At 45.6% G+C, this 20,013-nt stretch overlaps 1 protein-coding gene across 1 annotated transcript; it reads left to right on the top strand.

The window, feature by feature from the left end:
- The first annotated feature begins 502 nt into the window (after positions 1–502).
- LOC310831878 (rac GTPase-activating protein 1-like) lies at positions 503–19,873 on the top strand. Its single transcript, XM_083713117.1, is given in 18 exon segments — positions 503–651; positions 654–690; positions 1,815–1,900; positions 5,887–6,089; positions 7,397–7,533; positions 8,952–9,024; positions 11,002–11,043; positions 11,380–11,460; positions 11,796–11,913; positions 12,817–12,992; positions 13,678–13,833; positions 14,095–14,190; positions 15,172–15,373; positions 15,473–15,578; positions 16,347–16,479; positions 17,298–17,409; positions 17,545–17,659; positions 18,299–19,873. Coding segments are annotated over 18 exon segments (1,986 nt in total). The 5' UTR covers positions 503–593; the 3' UTR covers positions 18,354–19,873.
- The last annotated feature ends 140 nt before the right edge of the window (positions 19,874–20,013 follow it).

The raw sequence follows: 20,013 nt of genomic DNA, 5'->3' as shown, positions 1-20,013 counted from the left end.
TATATCATCATCATCATCATCACCACCACCACCACCACCATCATCTCCTACCTTTTTCTCCAAGGAGCTCAATATATGATGTACCTACTTCTTCCCATCCTTATTTAATCCCCACAACCATGTGAGGTTAGGTTAAGAGGCAGCGACTTGCCTTGCTAGAATACTCAAGAGCTAAGATGGGCAAACTGGAGTGCTGGGGTTTAAAGGCAAGCGTAGCTATAGTGGGCAACATCCAAGCCTAGTGGAATGGAGAGAGTACCAGAGGGACCCAGTTATCGCTGGATAGGAATGCTAAAGGAAGGACAGGGAAGGATGTGCTGAAGGTGCTGTGCCTCTGAACGTCGAAGGAAGACACACGAGTCCAACAAACCAGAAATCCCAGAAAGTGGCAAGCTCCCCTGCAGAATCGCTGTGGGTAGTGATTCCAGGAACCCTGACCCAATCACACCCCTGAACAAAATGCCCAGGTACGCTGGAGATGGGAAAATAAAATCAAGGAGCCTAGCACCACCTTAAAAGAAGTAAAGCCAAAGTTTCACGGGCTGCAGGCCCCTTCCTCAGAAGCACGGCGCGATGTCTTGAGTGGCCGGGGAATGTGCACGTGGTTGGGGGCGGACGGGTATTGCCTGCAGGGAGCAGATGCCGAAAGTGCAGATGGACAGCGGCCCCTCGCGAGGAGGAACGACCTCGGTAATGCGAGCATCTTGGGCCTAAAGGTATAGGCGAAAAGGTGGCGCTCACCTGCTCCGGATTGGAGCCTCCCCCGACTTCATGAAGGTCACGGAAGCTTCGTGGCGCAACTGTTCCAAGCCGGGGGAGGTAGCGGAGGAGATGGGGCCCGCACGTGCTCTTTCAGCCCCCTGGAGACGCGCTCGCTATTCTTAAAGTGGCGCAGAAATCTCCACCTAGAGAAACTCTCCTACGCCACGACTGGCTTTGGAGCGATGGGCTTGGGATGCTTTGCCGCTCAGGTCTGGGCGGCGGGAGAGGGAAACCCTCTCACCTGTTAAAGAGCCAGTGTACCCACATCTTTGCTAAGGACGAGGCCTAGCCACCCGCAGCCAGAGGGGGCTGAGAAGGCGCAACAACTTTGGAGGGGCCGCTGGTAGCTGAGCAGAAAAGAAAGGCTTTCCCTCGACTGAGAGCGGAGGGGGGTTTGTTGCCGAGATCCCCGTCCCTCCTTAAAAAGAGGCCGAATTGGCTCCCGGCTTTAATCCCGGGGGTGGGTGGCGCTTTCTAAGTAGGCGGGTTGCTTAAAACACGCGCGGCTCACCCAGCGGTTCTTCGATGGCGGAGGATGCTTTGTGTGTGTGGCTGCAGTAATATGGCTTGTAACCTCAGGTGCTTTATTCACTGATGCTCTTAATTTGTTCGGCGAGCAGTCTGTGTGTTTCCATATTCGCCTGACTGGAGTCTCTATGCCCTAGTAACATGTAAGTGGGATATAAGACGTTCTCCTGCACACACCCCACCCCTCGCCTTTTCTGTATTATATATAGATTTGCTGAGGATGTTTTCTTAGAAAAAGAAAATGTAAAGTGGTTCCTAGGCCTCCTCTTCAAGGCATATCAGGCCTCATTTCTGGAAGCTGCTCTAAAAGTGCAGGGGTTGGGTGGAAGTGACATAGCAAAGACTCTCTCTGTACATGCTCAGGAGAAGCTTTTTCTTTATTAGTGTTTCGCATACACTAAAGGTGTTGGGCTCCTACGGGGCTGGGGCCTACACATACTTGGGCGTTGCCTGTTCTTCACTCCCTTAACTGGTTTTTGAAGCCCAGGGTGCCTTTGCTTCCCTCTCGACCCTTGTATCTTTAGCAGGATGAATCGCCTGTACCCGCAGCTGATGCGCCACATGGACCAGCTCTTGAGCCTCATAGAGATCAACAGCAGCATCGAACTAGGTGGGTTGGCCAAGGTTCTCCTTCCTTTGTCTTTGACAAATCTGAACATATTGCTAATGGTGCTTGACGTGCATTAAACGATGCACACAATGCCTTGGGGGCTGCAGCCTGACACACCACTCTTCCATGAATCTTCAGTGATTTTTGAGACGATGTTCTATTGTAAAATACAAATTTTATTTGAAGTGCAGAAAACTTGCAAACTGCATTCTCACCCATTGCCCAGTTAAGAAGTACCGTAAGTGTTAACAGAACAACCTTTTGTTGTTCTGCCCAGTCAATGCAGAGAGACTGGGCTTTGCTGACAAGTATGTAGCTGTTAATTATTTGGATTTTAATGGCATTACAGTACTAAGCTAGCCGATATATTTAGATTGCTTGTAATTATGTTGTTACTGAACTGAATAAAAGCACCCCCTGCTGCTCATTCTTGGGCTCACATTGCCATGACAACAGTTCCCACTTCCTTTGATTTGTGGCCTGGCTTTGTTTTGTGTTTGTGAGCATTTCTCCGTGTTGTTGGTTTTGTGTTACAAAAATAGTTTGTGTGTCCGTCCTGGCACTAAGCCGTGCATGGAAACAGGTTCCAGGGTTGTCTTTATATCCTGCTAGAGGGGGTGGACAATCTCAGGCCCAGAGGCGAAATGCGGCCTTCCAGGTCCCTCTGTCTTGCCCTCAGGACTATTCCTGGGCTGAACTAACTATCACCACACTCAAGTGCTTTTGCCTTCCTGGCATATACCCTTGAACTCTGACCATGTCCCTTATTTGCCTCTGACTTCTCCCGTACAAGGGACGCGGGTGGCGCTGTGGGTAAAACCTCAGCGCCTAGGACTTGCCGATCGCATGGTTGGCGGTTCGAATCCCCGCGGCGGGGTGAGCTCCCTTCGTTCGGTCCCACCTAGCAGTTCGAAAGCACCCTTAAGTGCAAGTAGATAAATAGGTACCGCTTTGTAGCGGGAAGGTAAACGGCGTTTCCGTGTGCTGCTCTGGTGCCGGTTCGCCGGAGCAGCTTCGTCACGCTGGCCACGTGACCCGGAAGTGTCTGCGGACAGCGCTGGCTCCCGGCCTCTAGAGTGAGATGAGCGCACAACCCTAGAGTCTGTCAAGACTGGCCCATACAGGCAGGGGTACCTTTACCCTTTACCTTTTCTCCCGTACAAAGGCTGGTGACCACACCTGTTCCTTCATCCTCTTATGTCTCTGACCTTGCCCATTACTAACATGCGGCCCTCAGAAGGGTACCTATGAGGGAATGTGGCCCTTTTGCTGAAAAATTCTCCCCTCTGCTGCCCTACTAGGGTCCTTTGCTATCCAGTGTCCATGTAGAAAGTAGGTGGCACAGTGGTGGCAGCAGGGCTGGGTGGCGCCTCCAGTTTTGCCTCAAGTGGCAAAATGGGACATGCAGGCCCTGATCCCATCAAATGAAGCAACCAATGACAGGGAGGAGGAGCAATATTTCTGCTTGGCTTGCCCTGCCCACTTCTTCTGGGTGGCTCTTTAGTTTGGGCTTAAAGGGCAAGTAAATGGGCAGAGGTGGCAGCAACAAAAAGGAGGTGGACCTATTGAGGACATATTATCCAGGCACTACCACCACCAGACATCTGAAGGTGATGCTGATTCTGAGCAGGACAAAAACAGGGTGGCAAGATTCTGGATGACTATATGGGTTTTCTCAGTTAGTGTCATCACATAATTGGGCTCAGGTCATAAGAGTTCTCTGGGATTCTCCAATCCAATTCATTGTCTAGTCCAAGAGGGGGTTTAATTTCAACCCTTTTTTTGTATTTGCTTATGTCATTTGCTTAAATGGCTCTGCTGCTTTCTTAAAAACTCCAGTTCCCATTAGCTCCAGCTAGCATTGTCAATGGTCAGGAATGATGGGAGTTGTAGTTCAATAGCATCTGGAGGGCGATGGTTTCACAATCACTGCCTTAAGATAGCCCTTTTGTGGTCATGTAACATGCCACAAAATGGAGCAGGAAGTCAAAGGTACTAGGGTGGGTCGCATGAGAAAAACCATTGTTGGCAGTTCTGAAGGAGCTGAGATTTCAGGAATATAACTGCATCACCTCTAAGCATCAGCATTGGCAGGGGGTTTTCTTTGATGACAACATGGTTGTTGTTGTTTTGTAAACCACTAAGAGATTTTTACAATCAAGCAGCATATAAAGTGTGTTAAATAAAATGACACCCCCATAATTTATAGCCACTGTCTTCAGCTGTTCTTGAGCTCTTCTAGAATGACTCATTTACTATGAATGAATTGCCAAAGATGTTGTTTTTATTCCAAGCTATTCCAATTATTGACAGCGTAAGATGTTTTAAAGAATGGCAGAAAGCATTGTCTAAATTTATCTGGCATGGGGAAAACCCCAGAATTAAATATAAAATATTAACAAATACAAAAGAAAGAGGGGGATTTTCCCTGCCAGACTTGAAGATATATTTTGAAGCTGCGACTTTCTGTTGGATCAAGGAATGGATTCAACTAGATAATGCTGATGTGTTGGATTTGGAAGGATTCAACAATGTATTTGGTTGGCACGCATATTTATGGTATGACAAGATAACGGCCCACAAAGGTTTTAAAAATCATGTAATCAGGAAATCTCTTTATAATGTGTGGATAAGATATAAAGATCTCTTAGAAAGGAAAACACCCAGGTGGCTTTCACCAATGAAAGCAAAGGCCCAGAAAAAGTTAAATATGGAGAGTAAATGGCTGAAAAATGCTGATTTATTGTTGGAAGATAATGAAGGATTTAAATTAAGACCATTTGACAAAATTAAGGATAAATTGGATGACTGGCTACAATATTATCAGATTAATGAACTGTATAAGCTTGATAAGAAAAATGGTTTTGCAACAGAAAAATTCAAATTGGAAATGGAGTTGTTAGATACCAATGTTAAAAATCTCTCTAAAATGTATAATTTATTGTTGGAATGGCATACAAAGGATGAACAAGTTAAATCTGTGATGATTGATTGGGCAAGAGATGTTGGACACAATATAATGTTGGAAGATTGGGAAAGGCTTTGGAAGAAAGGGGTTAAGTTTACTGCATGTACTGTTCTAAAACAGTGAAATTAGAAAAGATGTATCATACAAATGATAACCAATGTTGGAAATGCAAGGAAAAAGAAGGAACTTTTTACCATATGTGGTGGATGTATCCTGAGGCGAAAGACTTCTGGGGAAAAATATAATGAATTGGAAAAAATGTTGAAAAATACATTTATTAAGAAACCAGAAGCCTTTCTACTTCGAATAATAGGATTGGAACTGCCCAAAAAAGATGTTAGGCTGTTTTTGTATGCCACCACAGCGGCAAGACTTTTATTGGCCAAAAATTGGAAATCACAAGAAATGCCAACAATAGATAAATGGCATATGAAGATGTTGGACTTTTTGGAGCTGGCCAACCTGACTGGAAGAATCCGGGACCAGAAAGAAGAGGAGACACAGGAAGATTGGAAGAAATTTAAATAATATCTAGCTAAATATTGTAATATAAGAAAATTAGAAGTCACTTGGAAGTAACAAATAGGCTTAGGACTAGAATAAGAATGCGTTGTAAAACATTAAGGATTAGAATACTAATAAAAGAGAAGAGGATAGTAAATGGAAGAAGTTAATTTTAATAGAAATATGACTTTGGAGAACTGTTACAAGGTGATGCAATGAAATTCAGTTGGGGGGATTCAAGGAAGTCAGCTAACAATGTAAGATAAATTGGATCTTGGAAGAAATAATTGTTTTTTATGTTTTTATTTTGTATTGTAATGTGCTTTCTTTTGTTCTGTGTTTTGTAATGTTATTTCTTTTTATAAATTTGGAAAAGTAATAAAAAAATTAATAAAAATAGAATGACTCATTGACTTAGAAAGAGTCCACTCCACACAGTTAGTTCTCTTTTCATTGCTGTTGCCACATGGAGAACCTTTGTGGATGTCACAATGCTTGTTTCTGCCTTCTCTAGATTGCCTCCAGATTGCCAAATGTCTCGAGGGGATGCGCCAGCGATGTTGCCGCCTGGATTGCGACTTGCAGGGAACAAGGGAGAAGCTGCGCCAGTCGGAGTACGAATGTTCAGTCCTGGAAGTGAAGTTGAAACACGCCCGCAACCAAGTGGAGGTGGAGATGAAGAAAAGGCACCGGGCAGAAGCTGAGCTGGAAAAGCAGGTTCTTGGAGGGGCATGGTGGAGAAAAGTAGATGGGGGGAGTTTTTCTCCCCTTCTCATGTAAGAATCTGAGGCCATTAAATGAAGCTGATTCAGGACAGACCATAAGGTAGCTGCCTTGTACTGAGTTCAGGGTTTTGGTCCATCTAGCTTGGTATTTGTCTACATTGACTGGAAGGATCTTCTTTCCAGGGGCCAGGTGGCAATGACAGCCCTACCTGGAGATGCCAAGGATTTGTGCATACAAAGCAGATGCTTTACCACTGAGCTATAGCACTTCCCTACGTAGTTCTTCACAAGCTCCTAATTAAGGTGTAGCGACAGCCACCAGTTTATATGGCTTTTAAAGATAAATTCATTATGTATAAGGCTATCAATTGCTGTCTGTCATGGTTGCTCTGTACTGCTTCCAGGATCTGAGGTAGCAGGCTTCTGAAAACCAATTGGTGGGAGAACAATAGCAAGAGGGGGCTATCCCATCCAGAAGCCTAGCCTTTCCAGAGGCACCCTCTGAGAAACAGGATACAGGACCTTTGGTCTGATCAACATGACTATTTAACTTTAAGCACCTGTATCCCACTCTTCATTGCCAAAAAGCACTTCCAGGGTGGGTAACAGTGAAAAGTAAAATTCATATGCAGAAAAGCAACAGCAGAAAACAAGAGCAAATAAGATTCCAACCAAATAATGATGCCCTTCGTATTACGTTCTTAGGGCGATAAAGCCTAGTAGGTGAATGGTTTGTGTTGTGTCAGAGTGGTGCATGCTACGAAGAATAATATCTAAACCTGGAGCGGGGAGGTGCTGCCACAGAACTTAGGAACTAAAGAGATGTGGCTGGAGCAAGAAGGAAATTTTAAGCACAACCCGAATAGAAGCTAGTGTTTGGCACGATAGATGGACAAGAGACTGCTGCACCATAACAACTACAGCTGTGCTGTTTCAGGTCTCATAAAAGCTGCCAGGAGCTGATGTGACTCAGTAGCTTAGACACTGAGCTATGCAGCAGGTGGAAATTTACTGTTCTCATGAAATTAAGACTGCAGAATTTTGGACTTTGGGAGCACAGAACTTGGATGTATTTAGTGCATAGTCAGTTGCAGTCCTGGACATGCATCCCAGGCAAAAACAGTTCACTTGCATTAGGTTGGCTTGGGAGAACTAGGTGCTACCCACCCTAAGGAGGGATGTACCAGTCTGAACATGGTTACAGCTGCAAAGCGGCTGCACTTGAAGACTGCTACATTCTTCATTCCAACAGGGTCTCCATTGTTCTACTCACCCCTCACCCCTTTTCATCCCTCTCAGGAGCGCAAGCTGCAGCTTATCTATGACTACCTGATGGCTGATTCACAAATCAGTCCTTTCAATGAGGACCAGCGCTCAGCCCTGGCGGCTTTAGAAAGGCCACGTTTCAGCCACAGCACCCTGCTGCCTGGCAAGTGGTGAGTGGCAAGGGAGTACTTAAGACAGCTGATATTGCAGCTTCTCTCAGGCAAGCAAATCAATCCTTGAGTCCTGTCTGGATATTTTTGTTTTTAAAAATGGACATATGTAAATCTCTGGTTTCACACATGCCACAAATCATACAATAAATGAAATTCAATCAAACAGTTGTATATACATCCTACAGCCCAAATACACAGCAGATCAGTTTTATCTCTCAGCTTAGTTGCCTAATTCCTGCTGTTTAGCTTTACTGGTTCCAATAATGGGTAGAGTCAAATTATTACTATTTGCAGAAAGTTTCTGGTGATTCAGATGTGCAGGTAGTTGTTACCATAAGCAAAATCATGCCATCTTCTCTTTCTTTCTTTCTTTCTTTCTTTCTTTCTTTCTTTCTTTCTCTCTCTCTCTCTCTCTCTCTCTGTCTCTCTGTCTCTGTCTCTGTCTCTGTCTCTGTCTCTGTCTCTGTCTCTGTCACGCGCACACACACACACGATTTGGGGGCAAAAGGCTTTCAAATTAAATACCGATGTACTGGTGTAAATATCCACATTGAGAACAGGGGTGCCAACTTGAATAAAATATTGGGGGGCCCAGGTAGGCCCTACCCTGCATGATTCATCACATGACACAGTGCATACACACTGGCAATGCCCATGAGCTATTTTATTGGGGGTGCAAAGACCCTTTGGCCCCCAGGAGTTGGCTCCTATGATTGAGAAGTACAGTGGTACCTCGGGTTAAGTACTTAATTCGTTCCGGAGTTCCATACTTAACCTGAAACTATCCTTAACCTGAAGCACCACTTTAGCTAATGGGGCATCCTGCCGCTGCACCGCCGGAGCACGATTTCTGTCCTCATCCTGAAGCAAAGTTCTTAACCTGAGGTACTATTTCTGGGTTAGTGGAGTGTGTAACCTGAAGCGTATGTAACCCCAGGTACCACTGTAGTATAAAAAAACCAAGTGCCAATTCTACAGGTCTGAAGGGGCCCCTTGACATGCATACCGAAAATAACAATCATGATAGGCGACTAGTTTATATGCAAACCCACAATGCCAGAACAACACAGCAAGTGTAATTACAACTTGTCATGGCTTTGGGCTAGAATGATAAACTTACAATAAACTTGATTAAATAGCAATGAACAATAAACTTGATTAAATAGCAGTAATGTTTCTTTCACCACCACTGTCTCACTTTCATCATGGGGTCCTTGCAAAGAAAGGGACTGAATGAAAAGAAAATGTAGCTTTCCCACAATTGTATCCCCACATTTAAATTTTTTTTTTAAATGATGGGTGTTTGGAGAAGATACTGGATTAGAAGAACTGAGCTATATAGCAAGAGTGGGAGAGACAGGCGTGATATGAGGCTGTTATTTGTGATACAGCCCCTGTGTTACTCTTCTCTGTAGGCCATCTGCAGTGGAAGGACTTGGGGCCTCAATCATATCTGACATCAGCTTTGATCACTCGGATGACGAAGTGGTAAGTAAGCATCCCTTCCTCCCAGGCTTGCCAGGTCAGAACTGAAAGCTCCAGGACACAGTCAGACTCTTGTGCTTACTGTGGACTGAGATCTCTGCGCTCTACAGGAGCAGAAGCCAAGACTTCACACTTGAAATTGATGGTGCCACACATACTACTGCAACAGGCCCTGTATGTTAGTGTATGTTTTCAGAGATACACATCAATATGAACAGAGGCAATATATGTGGAAGGGAGTTGGTTTGAAACAAAGTATCACACTTTCCCGTGTGTTAGACGAGGGTTTTTTTTACTTTAAAAATTATATTAAAAATCTTGGCTCATCTTATACATGAGTAGTGCCGAGGAGGGGACGTGTGATTGGCTGCTGTCATGAGTTGGAGTTTCTCAGTGACAATAGGGCGTCTGATTGGTGGTTGTGGTGAGTTTTTTTGGCGATTGACTGTCGCAGTGGCAATTGGGTAGATTGTCAGTGTATGCGCAATTCTGGGCAGTTCCCCCCCCAAAAGAGCTTAACAACCCTTGTCAATCTCCCTCCAATTTTCTTAATTTTGAGTCCCCCAAAATAGGGGGCGTCTTATACACTGGAGCATGTTATACACGAAAAAAATATGGTACTCTTTCAGGGGGAATTATGCTTGGTCACCGAAGGGAGAAGATGCATGTGACATATTAAGAGCAACAGTTTGAAAGCACCCTTGTGGCACTTGTATGCCCAAAACAGTAAAAATTTCTATTCTATGGGGAGAGAACCAGTTATGCAACATTTTAATAGAATTTGGTTTGAACTAGGGAAAGCTAGCTGTGGGGAGCACCTATTGCAAAGTGCATGTATTGCAGCACCATCATACCTTCCCCCTTCTCCCCAGATTTCCAGAGTAGTCTTGCAACTATTCTAGCAACAACAAGGGAAAGCAAAATAGCTTTGCTGTTTTTAAAAAGACTAAACTATGTGAGGAGGAGCAGGACTAAACCAGCCTTTGACCTAACTGGTGCGTATTTGTGTAAAGCAAGTTGTCAACACCCTTCATAGGTTCGAACATTTATTTGCTGTTTTGGGGGGAGAAATGGACACCTTGTTCTAATGAGAGCACAGATTATTTGGAGACCAGATACCGTGACAGATGTAATTTAGTTGCATTGTTTATTTGCGTATTTCTTATTGCATTAATATCTCGCTCTTCCTCCCCAGGTCAACAAACAGATACACAACTTTAAAATTAAGCAAAAACATTCTAAAACGGTTAAAAACATATGAACACAGCTTCAGTTCAAAACGTTCTAAAAGCAATTACATCTTCCATCCAATGGTCGTGGGGTGGCCAGGAACTATTCCTCATCCCCCAAATGCCTGGATAAACAGGGATGTTTACAAATTCCTCTGGAAAGTTAATTATGATGGAGGCAGGCACACCTCCTAATGCAGATTGCAGGCAACTCTGTACTTATTTTATTTATTTAATAAAATTTGTATACTACTTGATGGTAAAAAACAACAACACTCAAAATACTTTACATAAATAATAAAGTAAAAACAATTACAACTTTTTTTAAAAAATAAAATTAAGCCAGCAACAAACTAAAAGTACACTAGCATTCTGTTTGACTGTAGCCAGAATGCCAGGGTTTAGGGTAGCTTCTTGCAGAAAACAAGAATATGGAACCTTAGTAAGATACATGTGTGTTGTTGATGAAAGCAAGCGGACAGATTCTTATAGGCATTGAAACATGTGTGCATACTGTGAATGCTGAAGAGGCTTCTGGGATGTAGATACAATCTGATACAGGTGGCTATCTGCAGAAGCTTTTAAAATGATGCATATGTATGTATGTATGTATACACACAGTTCAAAACTTGAGATGGGAAGAAGTGGTAAGATGTGCTCAAGCTCAGGGTGGGCCTTCATTTTAAGTAGCCCATGAGCTACAAATGTGTCTACATCCTTTCTCAGGCTTTCCTTTTCTGTTTTCTTCTAGGATTTGGAAGTGATAAAATCCCTCAAAGGCAGAGACAAAGGGGTAAGTGAAGGTGGGGCTGGGAAGCATCCTGTCCTTCAGCTGCCACATATTCCAGAACTGAAGCACCCGTCCTATATTATTTCTGTGTGCCTGCCTCAAACATCTGTTTCATCAGAGACCACAACTGGACAGGAGGAGATAAATCTTCCTCACTCATATGCAATTCTAATTACACATTCAAATATTTGAAAATGTCTTCGTCTGTATCCCACCATTTACTTTGCTCTGTCTTGTTGATAGTCTGAAAAATGGCAAGCAATTTGTGCTGTTCTTCCCTCAGCCGGAATTACGTGGATCTGTCTTCCTGTTGCTCTCACACCTGTTTCTCTCCTCCAGTGCTCCTCCCTCGTGCCCCTGATTCAGCCAGTGGCAACAACCAAATCTGCACAAACATCTGTGGCACCTCCGCCTCCAAGTGTAAGTACCTGGTGATGCCTCTGTACAAGGGAAGAACCAGCCTGCAACCTTTGACACCATTGCAAAATCAGCTCTGATAATAAATGGCTCTGATAAAAAGATACTGCAATGTGGTAGATTGCACAGCAGGGTATGTGTTATACATGGCGTGATCAAACAGGGCAATGAAGCTTCAAGTAAAACGGGGTTTCCCTTATGTTCTGCAAGCTCTTAGGGTTAAAATTCCTTTGAACGTGTGTGTGTGAGAGAGAGAATAATCCTGCATCCTTCATTTAAAGGGGTTTGATCCAGACTGCCATTCATCATTCTCTGCCCCTCCCCTCCAATCTTGCCAGGCCAATAAGATGTCTGTGGCGACTCTGAGATCCGGAGCCACTGCCCACGTTTTGCCCCCGATTGCTGTGGTGCCCCGTCGCCGATCCCAGCAGAGCCGTTGCCTGTCCACACGCTCAGGTGCCTCTTCCCTCCTTCTTTTTTGGGTGTGGCCTGGCCTGTTCTGAAGGCCTGGCCTGTTCTGAAGGCAGACATGGCTAGGTAATGAGTGTTGACAGAAGGTTTAGTAGTAGAACTAGAGAATATGCTGCAATAAGCTTTTCAGTTTCCAAAATTCCAGAATGCTGTAAAGGGAGTTGGGGACAGTGAAGGGACGAAAAATCCTGTTCTGCCTGGGCTCCTCATCGCCATCCCGTTTTCCTTAGTTGTAAGTGGGGATGGGGAATCTACTCAGTACATGCTCAGGGTACTTATGCCTTTCCTTTGAAGAAAGGGTGTGCAGTCCAAACATGTTAGGAGGCAGTGCTGGTTTAGAGGAGGAGGAGTGGTGGAACCACAAAACCACGAGCCATGTTATGTGCAAGAGACTGGCAGGCAGACCCTGAGTGTGTCCAAATGGTTTAATAGTGATCTCAGATGTGGAGGTATGTATTCATAGGAGCTAGAATAGCAAGAATGGCTTTATGAGGAGCAGGGAGATTATTTGGCTTGTCTCCCCCTCCTTTAAAGATGGGGTCTGGTTTGCAAACTTTTGAGTCCATTCTCCCACCTGTCTGTCCTCTGGACAGTTGACCGCCACCATGCTCCCAAGCCCAGGACCACTGGAGGGCATTGAGCAAGTTGTCTGCCCCACCTTAGCCCAGGTTCCTGGCCAACTCTGTCCACACAGAGCAGTCACACTAGCTCTTGATTGTGGGCTTCTGCACCCCCAGGGTGTCATACTCCAAATGGGAGCCTGCAGATGGAAGTAGGTAGACCAGTGCTAAGATCCAACAGTGCCTTCTGGGAGGTGCCAGCTTGAACGCTGGATGAAAGTTTCCATGCCTTTAAATGTGTCTCTGATGTGTGGTCTTCTCTCCACAGACATCACTTCCTTCTGGGGCAGCAGTGAGGGGTCAGGCAGAAGCAATAGCCAGGCTGAGAGTGACACCATTGGCACGAAGATTAGGACTGAGTTGAGGGGTGTTCAGGACCCCTTTTCTCCTTCTCCCACACAGGGAACACCACCCCTCCAAGAGCACCACTTTACTTCCAAGACGGTGAGAAAAGAAGAACAGGGCTGCCTCTCAGCAACGCCCTCAGCTGGAGTGCTTATCTGCTGGGATGCTTTCAAGTGCTCTTAATGATATGTTGACTGGGTTCTCCTAAGCCAACCGTCTGCATTTGTTTCCAATTTTGTGCAAGTCTCATAACTTCCTGTTAAAATCTTGTAACACTGCATACCACAAAAGTTCTGCTTCTGTCTTACCCAAGAGTGCTCGCCCTGGTGGCAATCATGCAGTAACATTTTGAAAGCATCTCAGGATAGCTGATAAAGTGGAACGATGTGTGGGTGCTCCAGTACAAATCCACCACTAAGGAACTAAGGATCATGCCAGTAACATGGTGTGGAATATACCTACAAATAAAGCTCCATGAAGAAGAGATTGGGGTAGGGGGCAGGCAGGGGCAGCACCAGAGCCTGTGCCACTTGGACTCTCCCCTCCCCACCTACCCCTGGGCCAACTATGCTTTTTGTATCATTTATTTGATGTTTTAAAACTGTCAACCGCCTTGGCAGAAAGGCAGTGTATAAATGCAATAAATAAATCCAAGAGCTTCATTGGACAAATTCAAGCTAGAGGGATATTGTACAAAGGGGTAAGCTATGGGAAGCCTGTGGTCTTTTTCCTCTTGATATCTGCTGTGCTCATCTAATGCTCTTCCCTCTTCACTGGCTACAAGATGATCAGCCTGGAGTCGTGTGCAGTTTGCAAATCCCGCTTGCGCTTTGGGAAGATGGCCCTGAAATGTCGGCCCTGCCAGCTTGTAGTGCATCCCGAGTGCAAAGAACGCAGCCCGTCCGTGTGCAGGCCGACTGCCTCCCCCAGAGTGAGAGAGGTGAGGAGGCTTCCCTGGGATGGGAGCTCGTGGGGCTTTTATTTCAGTGCTGGCGGCTTTGCCAGGGGCAAGAGCAATTCGGGTGCCTGGAGTGACGTGTGTGGCAGGTGTGGCTGAGCTGTTTCCCCCCCCAATCCACATTGATGGCTACTAGCCGTGATCAATGGCTACTAGCCACAATGCCTGTGTTCTTCCTCCACTGTCAGACAGTATACCCCCGACTACCAGTTGCCTCTTCTAAGGTTCCCCATGTCTTCTCAGGGCATTCTGGCAGATTTTGCACCCTCCACCCCACCTCTGGTGCCCCCACTAGTCATCCAGTGTGTGAATCAAGTGGAAAGGCGTGGCCTGAAGGAGGTAAGTGTATTTGCGGGGGGGGGGGGCCAGCAGTGGGGCTCTGAAAGGCTGGTTGAGCTGCTGTTTTATTATGCTCTCTCTCTCTCTCTCTCTCTCTCTCTCCCCAGTTAAACCAGATTTCCATTCCACATTACTCTTCTTGTCCTGCTTGTGGTTTACTGAATTGCTGTGGTTTTCTTCTTAAGTAGCTACAGCTTCAAAGCTTATAATGGTTTACTCTTAACTGTCATCAACCTGGATTTCCACATCTAATTCTGTCACTGCACAACTTCTGTGATATTTTTCTTTTTGCCCTACTTCCCCTATGCTAAGTGTTGGGATAGAGGCGTTGCATTTAGTTCACTTGCTTCTCCTGACTTCTGATCCTCTTCCTTTTCCTTTTTCATCTTGGCTGGTTGTTTGGTTTTCTAATGCATTTTTAATATTTGTATATTTCTGTTCACTGGCTCCTTTTTCTTCCCCAAATTCCTCTCAGCCTCTTTAGGTTCTTCATAATCTTACTTCTGATCTCTGCTGCTGCTGTTCTCCTTATCTGTCCCCTCGTTCTTTGCATTCTGCAAGCTCTGAGCTTTCTCATTGGACATCCTGTGTTGGTGTTGCCTGTTCTGACCCTCTCCCTAGGCCTGGAACTTTCTGCCTCTGCTACTCTCCTTACTGGTGGTGGGAGATGGGCTTGCATACCCAGTGCCTGTTTTTATCCAGCCACAGGAGTTAATTATATACTTCCAGGCCCAATCCAAGGCCCTGTCTTTCACATTTCAAGTCCTACAGTATCCATGAGGGTGCGGCATTACACAAAATGGCCGTGACATCTTTAAAAAGCAGAAAGAGGCAAGGCCACAAAATGGTGCCGGCAGATGCTTCTGACTAGTGTTAATGATTCCAGGCCTGAAGTGCCGGCTGGGACTGTACCTTAGTGGCCGATACAAGCTTTTGTGTGTGCATCTGTTCCTCTTGTCTTTTCCTCCTCGTGATCTGCAGGCTGGGCTATACAGAGTGCCAGGTTCAGAGCACCTCATTCAAGAATGGAAGCGCAAGCTGCTTTGTGCCCGAGGAGCGCTTCCCTCACTGGACCAGGTGGCTGATGTCAATGTGATCTGCGGGGTTCTCAAGGACTTTCTGAGGAGCCTGAAGGAACCTCTAGTGACCTTTGCCCTGCACCCTGCCTTCCTGCGTGCTTCAGGTGAGTTTGGACAAGGCTGTACGTGGAAAGTGCCTTTTCTGGAGTGGTAGTAATGAACCCCCGCCCCCAACCTCATAGCACTATTTTCTTCCCACCCAGAAATTCCAGATGAAGCTGCTCGCCAGACTGCACTCTGTCATGTGGTGATGAAGTTGCCTCTGGCCAATAGGGACACTCTGGCTTTTCTGGTGCTGCATCTCCATAGGTAAGCTGGTGAGGGCAGATTTTAGGCTTGAAGGGGATACTTGGGACTCTAAAATGTGCAAAACTTTCCCTCAACTTGGTGGCGATTTCTGCCTTGGCAAAAGTTGACACTGCATGTTCAAGCCATGTATTTTCCTTTGTAACAACATAATACTGTTTCTGCATGTTAGGAGTGTTGTGAATTTGCTTCCCCATTTGTAAAGGCAGAGGCCTTTACATTTCATTCCATAAAGGTCTTCCTTTTCTTAATTTTCTTACTCTGTACAAGGGCAAGCAGATAAGTATCTGACAATTGTTCCATCCTTGTTGAAAGTGCTGACTGCACCACTTGCTACTGTGGGTATTTTCCTGTCTTGCACAATAGGTTTGAACACTACTCTTTTCTGTTCATTGATTGGATCCACAGTAACTGTTCAGAAACCTGTTTTGGGACACTTATTTGCTACATCAGATAATGCACTTCTCACTTAAAAGAAACAAACATAATGGATATCTGTTGCATCAAGGGGTGTCAGGAAAACATTTTCTGCTAATGAGGGGTTTTGTCTAATCCTGTCCCCTGCAATTTGTCTTGTCTTGTGGGCTTGGTTGCTTCACCCATTGTGTGGCCTGCATGAACCGTGGTTTCTGACCCTGCTGTGATGCCCACCATCCATGTTATGGACACCCTGAATGTTATGGATATAGCTGAGCTTTGTACCTTTGGGTTAGAAGGATTCTGCTTTGGCCTTTGGCCTTTGACTCCATGGATCCATCTCTCTATCCTTAGGGTCATGCAGAGCCCTGAGTGTCAAATGGACCGGCACAACCTAGCACGTATCTTTGGACCGACTCTAGTTGGGCACAGTAATCCTAGCCCTTCCCCACGCATCATCATGGAAGACACACCACGTCAATGCCTGGTAACAGATGCAACCTGTATTTGTTACTTGTGTGTAGTATTTAATTTTTTCTGACCCTCTGTGGGACTGCAGGAAAGACTGCACAATGCTCAGACTGTACATCAAGCAAAACCCTGATGTAGTTTGGAACTGAGGATTGATTATTTTTGTTGCACGAGGGTAGCTCTTGTGAACTCAGTGGAATGTGGGGAGGTACCCTGAGCTTGGAGAAATGCTTCTGCTAATTGTGACAAAGGCAGGAACAAAGTCCTGACTGTGGGAAATCCTGCTTACTTCTGAGACTTTGCCAAGCATTTTAAACAGATTTTTAATATTATATTTTTGTCTTACGGGCTAGAAACTTGCTTTTTTATATTAAAAGGTAGGGGGGGGCTGAGATTCCCAGAAACGCTAATTTTAGCCCAGTGCAAAATTCAGCAAGTGAGCCCTTGCTATGTGCCATGGCTTCCTTATTCCATAAAATTTCATAAGAGCATGAAAGCTGCAGTGAGAAAGTCAAAAGTCAAGGTAACAAATGGGGCGTAACTGACTGCTACTTAATTAAAGCTCTTGCATCTCAAGTAGCAGAGTTCAGAGAATTATTCTGAATGCTTTGTTTCAAATATTGGCTTGTGAGAGTGTTTTTGCAAGCTCTCATCTCTACCACATTGTCAATAAATTTATGATGATAACTGAATCCATGTGAAAACAATGGGCAGATAAACACCTCTGTGGAACATAAGCAAGAACCAGCTAATGAAGGCCGGGTGGGGCAGATAGGGAAGAATTTTCACGATTAGGCGGCAGACAAAAGCTAACATGATTCCATTCCCCTGCAGGTGGTTGCCAATCTCTTAGCACTGCCTCTTTCGTTCTGGAGACATTTTGTGGGAGAAGAGCAGGAGAACCTGGTGCCTTCGGTGCAAAAGCCCAGCATCGTGAATGAGCAAGGTGAACTGAAGTGTGGGTGGCTTGGGGAGGAAGAAATAGAGGAGCCCCATCCTTACTCAGTTTTGGTGATCCTCCGAAGGACAGGGGGGGGGGGGGAGCTGGACCTAATACTTCCCTCCAACCTTCCACCCACAGACCAGATCTTCTTTCCTCCGACTCCCCCTGAAGTCAGCACCATCCAGATGAGCCCAGGAGGTGGCTGTCTCCCTAATAAGCTATGGGACTGCATTGGGACCACCTTCCCACCCTCGTAAGTGAGCTGGCACAGCTGCCTGGGGTGCATTTTGTGGGGTTGCAGGGGAGGGGGACCTGTGAGCTGAATGCAGCCATCAAGGCCTCCTTGTCGGGTCTCCCTGGACTTTCCCATCACAGATACTGCTCCACTCCCTGCTTTTGCCTAACTGGAATGTGCTGTTAAACTATGATGGTGCTCTGCTTGTATGGATGGAGAAGTAGCAAGTGTCTGTTTGGGTGTGTGTGAGAGAACTTCTGGTTTTCGTATGGCTGGAACATAGTCCTAAGATAGTCAATGATAAGTCACACCGGCTGCTCTGACCACTTTTGCTTCCGGCCCTGCTGCCCCCTAGTTTGCCACACCAGGAAGGTTGCCTGTGAGGGAAGGCTTTCTTCCGGCTGAAGAAGATTCCCCAACCCTGCTGCTACTGAGTGCTGCTACCATCCTTGGATAAGGACTGGCTTTGTTTGGGAAGGGTTATCAAACTCTTGTTGCCACAGCTGTCTATGTGCCCATGCCCCTGAGGTGTGGAGGCTCCTACATGTTGTGGGGGTTCCCTGACCTTCCTTTCACCTGCCCAGAGGGGCTGCTGCCAAGGGGGCTGCCATAGATGTCCACTCTGGGGTCTCCCTCTCCTGTTTTGTCTTCTGCCAGGAATGCCTCCCGCACCAAGAAGACGGGCAAATTCTTCCCACTTCCAGTATCATGAAGCAACTCTGATGCACCAGTGTTGCCTTGGCTTCCTCCCAGCAACCCTCTTCCTTGCCACCTCCAGATTCCAGGCCTGTGTCCTCACATTTCAAAGGGAGATGCTATGTGCCTTATCTCTTAATGGTGGCTGACAATTGTTTCTCCAGCCTACATGATCAGGAACAGAGGAGATCTTACCCCTCCCCTTTCATACTGCTTTGTGGACTTCCGAGTTTGCTGAAAACTCCAGGCATGTTCTTGAGCCATCTGTTTCCTCTGTTATGATGGACTCTGGGGCAGTGAAAACTGGGTTCAGCTTACCTTGTGTGCATACCTTTTGTGCCTTTCCCCCCATGTCCATTACCGGTTATACCTGAATGGCAGAGTTGCTGTCATGTGGTGGATGGGGAAAGTCATTTCCTGGAGCAGTTCATTAGTGGTATCATTCTGATCAGAAACCAAACATGGCACATTGGGAGGTTTTTCTAGCAATAGAATCCTCATCACCTCAATCACTGATTTTTGCTCTTGATGCTGTCCCTGGTCCTCGTTAGAGCACTTACATGTTTACAGAGGGCAGCTTCCTCAAAAACTGGAATGGCTAAACACAAAGTGATGGTATTTACTAGCACATGAGGTTGGTATTACTATTCCCCCCCCCCTCTTCACAGTTTCTGTAACTCCTGTGCCTACTCCATTTGGGGTTTGTGGGGGTGTCAGCTGTGCTGGCGCAGAACCCAATCAATCCCTTCTGCCCAGAATCATCCTAGAAGTAGTACCTCTGACCCAGCTTGGCCACATGTCAGCCCTGAGTGAGGCCATTTACTGTTAACGGGTGTGCCTTAATCACTGATGGAACTTAATTGATGCTGAACTTAAGGAAGCAAGACTTCTTAGTTCTGTACTTTTGCATTACCCTGTATCAATCAGTCATGAAAACGTCATAAGAGTCTCCTGAGGCTAAAATGTCCACATATCCTTCTAGAGTAAATAGTATCAAAGAAGGGTGGGAGATGAAAGACTGTCCAGAGCAATGACTTGGTTTTGTTTCAGTTTTGTCTCTCACACAGTCTATCGCTTCCCTTATCTCTCTTGAGACTCACTCCTGCCCAATCCTTTCTCTGCTCCTTTCAACAGTGCTCTAAACTTATGCATTTTGCTGAGGGAATTTTGGGTTCTTCCCACCTGAAAGATTCCATGGCTCTTAGCAAATTATTTCCCCTTTGAGTGGAAGGAGCTGTAGCATGAACTTCTTTTCCAATGTGTGAGTCAACCTTACTCCAATGGCTGGGAACTGTGGTTCTAAATGCTCAGTGAGGTCCCTCTAATGGGTGCTGAGTGCCTTAAAGGCATGGTCAACAGCAGGGAATTGGGTGTGGATGAGGATGCTCTCAAAGGGTGTTTTGAATTTTCAGGTCCCCATTGAAATTCCATTGTGGATTTTTCTTTCATAAATATATTTGAAAAGACTTGAACAAGAAGATCCTAATAGTCTAATAATAAAGACACTCTGTTATCAATCTATCATAATAAAAACTATAATATCAGCATGTGACAGTCTTGCTATTTATCATTCAAAGAAGTCCACTCTCTTCCTTTCTCCTACCTTTAAATGTGCCCTTGCTAGTTTCTTTTTTTCTTCCTGGAGCAGCGAGCAGCAAATTTGGTGCCCTTCAGAT

This window comes from Podarcis gaigeae, assembly GCF_964106915.1.
Source record: "Podarcis gaigeae genome assembly, chromosome: 1".
Lineage (NCBI taxonomy): Eukaryota > Metazoa > Chordata > Lepidosauria > Squamata > Lacertidae > Podarcis > Podarcis gaigeae.
The sequence above is the reverse complement of the archived record's forward strand: the minus strand, read 5'-3'. Positions and strand labels throughout refer to the sequence as shown.